Here is a 4,033-nt window from a genome sequence, read left to right as displayed (position 1 = left end):
CAGCCATTAAGGACTCCACATGGCTGTGATCTTTCCACATGTCTCAAAGTTCTGATGAGGGCAGACTGGGTGGTTTCTGCTTCTTGTCTGAATTCCCTCGCTCCTTCCTGTATTTTTTCTCAAGGACCAGCTTCTGGATGGAACCCTTCTTCTCCCTCCTCCCCTAATAACTGGTGATACAGACCCATTGACTTCCATGTCCACTGGGTTTTTTCCACAACTGGGGCAACTGCAGTTGTTCTTGTTTGGGGCCCATCTCTACTATCACCTCAGATGGAGTTTGTCCCCAGTCTCAGTCAGGTTCCTCTCAGAGGTGGCTGGGCTCCCTGAGTTAACCACAGCCCTCTGACAGCCCTGAACTGGGCTTTGCAGGCACATGCCAAGGCCCAGTACAGTGCTGGAAGCTGCTGGTTTTCACTGGGCTAGGCACCTTCTGTCAGTTGGCATGTCAGTTTGCCAGGGTTACTTGCCTGTTCAGGTGTAGTCCCAGGCTATGGGAGGTGATAACTAGCCCAGGCATTTGCCCAAATCCTTCCACACACTCTGCCACCCACGGACCAGCTGCCTCAGGGCACATTTCAGTACTGACTCACCCAAAAATTGTCTTCTCTTACACCAGGATGACACCAGATTACACAGACCCCATGATATGCCAACTGTGTTAATTAATATCTCACATAAGGCTGAGCAGGAACAATAAAGCCACCCACACCAGGTGGGAGTGGGAAATGGATCCTCTCCACAAGGCAGCTCCCCCAGCAGAGCAAGGCCATCAGTGCCAGGGCAAAGCACAGAGCCATGGCTTGTACTAACATGTTCCCAAAGCCCAGCAAAGTAAAGAGATAAGAAATGCAGCCAACAAACACTGTGGCCCAACAGGAGCTGCCTACTTAGTAACTACTATGGCTAAAGCACACTTAGCACAGAACAGCCATTGCCTTGGGCCCCACCCTGGGCACCAAACTGTGCTGGGCTGACCCTGCCTGGACACCAGGTACCCACCAAGCTGCTCTCTCACTCCCCTCCTCAGTGGAAGGAAGGCAGGGAGAAAGGAAGATGGGAATGGAATTTGTGGGCCAAGATAAAGGCAGTTTAATAAAGCAAAAGCAAGGCTGCATGTGGGAGCAAAGGAAAACTAAATATTTGTTCTCTACTTTTGACCAGCAGGAGATGTCCGGCCACTTCCTGGGAAGCACAGCTTCAGTACACGGAGCAGCTGCTCCAGAAGGCAGATGTTTTAATAAGGAATGCCCCCATGTCCCTTCTCTTAGCTATAACTGCTGAGCAGATGCCATAGGGTCTGGAATATCCCAAGATCTTGCTCCCACCCCAGCCTGCTGGTGAGGTGGGAATGTTACAGACAGCCTTGACGCTGTGGGAACATTGTTCAAGAATAGCCAAAACACTGGTGTTTTATCAACAGCTTCCTAGCAACCAATACAAAACACAGCTCTCCAAGGCTGCTAGGGGTAAAATTACCTTCTTCTCAGTCAGACCAAATACAACTGTTTATTTAAAAAAATTAACAGAAACTTTTAACAAAATCACACCGAACAGTGAGGATCTGAAAAGCCAGGCAGCACTGGGGGCATCACAAAGAGAAATGCTCTGCAGGCCCTGACCAACCCAAGGGCTAGATGTGCAGACAAGCACCTCCAAGTGGATGGTAAGACCTTGTCCACTTCCCTCATTCAAACAGTGATACTGTTTATTGAGCAGGTGAGGTTGTAAATTAGAAACCTGAATCTCTTGTGCATCCTCACTAGGTGCCCAGGCACCTGGAGGGCTCCAATGGTGGTAAGCTTTTAAAAAAAGTTCCATTTGAAAGCAACCACAGCTGCAGTTGCAGCTTGGAGGAAGCCACCTGCTTAAGTGCAACATGAAGAGAATGTCATAGCATAAGGTGTGTGTGACATGCTGCATTTCTTCTTGCCCAAAATCCTACAGAGCTGTCCATTTTTTCCCCTTGTTGCCCTGTATCAGCACAGAACATCCTCTCTAGCTCAGGAAGAAGGGAGAATGAACACATGTATATCCACAGTCTAAGGAGAGTCACCTTTTGCTGGAACTTGGATCTCACTCCATACCCTGATCCCAAATGTGAGAACAGGGCTAGCTCTGGAAGGACAGAGCCCTCTATGAGCTAGGAGCCACGAGGCAATTAATAGATTGCAGGCTGGTGATTTGCCTTCTGCATCTGGATGATCTTGCCAAAGCCACCTCTTCCCACATCGTAGTCTGTCCGGTATTCATCTCGCACCTGGGGCACAGCAACAACACACACATGAACAGCCAGCACTCCCTGTCCCCTGCCAGACCTCAGAATCATCATCCCCTCCTTGTTCAGCTGGTGGGGAACTGAAGTTCACATTAGAAGCACTTCAACTCGTCTGAGATCTCTTCAACTAATCCACCAAAAAGGTGGTAATGGTGGAGAAAATGACCAAAAAGGATATATTTGATTGTTGAGATTTTTTTAGGTAAGAAGCAAAGAAGACTCTAAAATATTTTTGTTCAGCTTTTCAGTACGCCCTTCTGAACTGCCAGGCTTGGCCTTCAGAACACTTTATCTCATCTAAACCTCATCTTTGCCCTTGGGGAAACTGCTGTGTTATGAGATTGGCCTGGCAGCCACACTGCTTCCCTCTACTCAAATTCTGGATCATTTCAAGGGTACTAGCTTGGATTAGGGAACATTCTGCTTGCATTGCAGGAAGTTTGGAGTTCTAAACAAAAGTGGCCTTAAGTTCTATTTCCAGCCTTTATCACCAGGTGTCAATTACCAAAACAACCTGGGAGTGAGTAACCTTGGTTCTCAGGTCTTTACAGTCTGCACATTGTTCTCCCTGAGACAAAACCAGCAAGTAAGTACACAGAGTCTTACAGGACTGAATTCAGGGATGAACTGGCATTGCTTTTACCTGTCCTCCAGTCTTTCCTCTCCCATACTGTCTCCCCTCCTTGAACCCTGCGTCCCAGTCCGTGCGGATGATGCGGTCGTCCAGCCGGGTGCCGTTGATAAACCTCATGGCGTGCTCAGCATCTGCCCTCGTGTAGTACCTGAGGCACTCTGTAAGGACAACTCAGGGTGCTTTTTGTTGGGCACAGGGAAAAAAATGAGGGAAGTATTGTATTTGAGAAGCTGAACTCTCCCCACTGCCTTTCCAGCCTTTTCTGCTCTTCTCTATGGGATCAAAAACTGCACTCATGTAAATCCAAGCTAAGACCAGCTAATGCTCAGAAAGGATTCTGTACTTTAATGTGAGTACCTGCACAGACAAGACAATGGAACAAAGACATTAAAGCCTTGCTAAGGGCAAGAAATCAGCCTTTTTGTACTATGTAAAACTTGACTGAAATAGAACAAAAGGAGAGCTTTGCACAGACAGCTCCTGGCACAACCTGTATAAGCGTGTACCCTCTGCTTGAAAATGCCCCCATGGCTTATCCTGCTACTTCCTTCAGGTGTGCAGTTGAGATGAGAAAGCAAACACGTGCTCTGGACATGGAAGATGTCAGGCTGATGACTAACAGTTCTCATTTTGGCCCTAAAGCATTAAAGAAATTAATTAATTAAAGGGGCTCTCTTCCACCTCCAGAAAATACAGCCCTGGTGGGACTTGTCACGTATGGCACCATTATAGAGTCAGTCTCAGGGTGCAGAGAGGAAGGTGCAAGGATGGACAGGATGTGCCTGGTAGGAAGCACCTGGCTATCACTTTTCCAGCAGCAGCACAGATACGCTTGCTGTGCAGAGGAACTACAGGTGCCAACCACACCCGTACATGACAGCAGGGAACCAGAAAGGATACTCTACAAAGCAGAAGCCACAGGGGGTTTTCTTGATCTTGTCCAGACCCATGACAATCCTCTTGACATCCCCGCACTTGGAGAAGAGCTCCTGGATCTGCTCCTCGGTGGTGTAGAAGGACAGGTTGCCGACATAGAGCGTGGAGGAAATCTTCAGCGATTTCTCCTGCAGCTGCCTGCTACCCTGCGGGCACAGAGGCGCACGCCGCGGGCTCAGCGCGCT

At 48.6% G+C, this 4,033-nt stretch overlaps 1 protein-coding gene across 1 annotated transcript in view; it reads right to left on the bottom strand.

The window, feature by feature from the left end:
• Positions 1-1,486: 1,486 nt before the first annotated feature.
• The window catches only part of LOC102032048 (nuclear cap-binding protein subunit 2), a 3,106-nt gene continuing 559 nt past the window's right edge, over positions 1,487-4,033 (bottom strand). Inside the window, exons 2-4 of the mRNA XM_005419862.2 lie at positions 3,813-3,994; positions 2,922-3,060; positions 1,487-2,260 (exon numbers count right to left, since the gene is read on the bottom strand). Of these exons, the coding sequence (XP_005419919.2) occupies positions 2,162-2,260; positions 2,922-3,060; positions 3,813-3,994 (420 nt within the window). The 3' untranslated portion in view covers positions 1,487-2,161. The remainder of the gene's footprint in view (positions 2,261-2,921; positions 3,061-3,812; positions 3,995-4,033) is intronic.

Source organism: Geospiza fortis, unplaced genomic scaffold (genome assembly GCF_000277835.1).
Source record: "Geospiza fortis unplaced genomic scaffold, GeoFor_1.0 scaffold157, whole genome shotgun sequence".
Classification (NCBI taxonomy): Eukaryota; Metazoa; Chordata; class Aves; order Passeriformes; family Thraupidae; genus Geospiza; species Geospiza fortis.
This window is presented reverse-complemented; position numbering and strand designations above follow the sequence as displayed.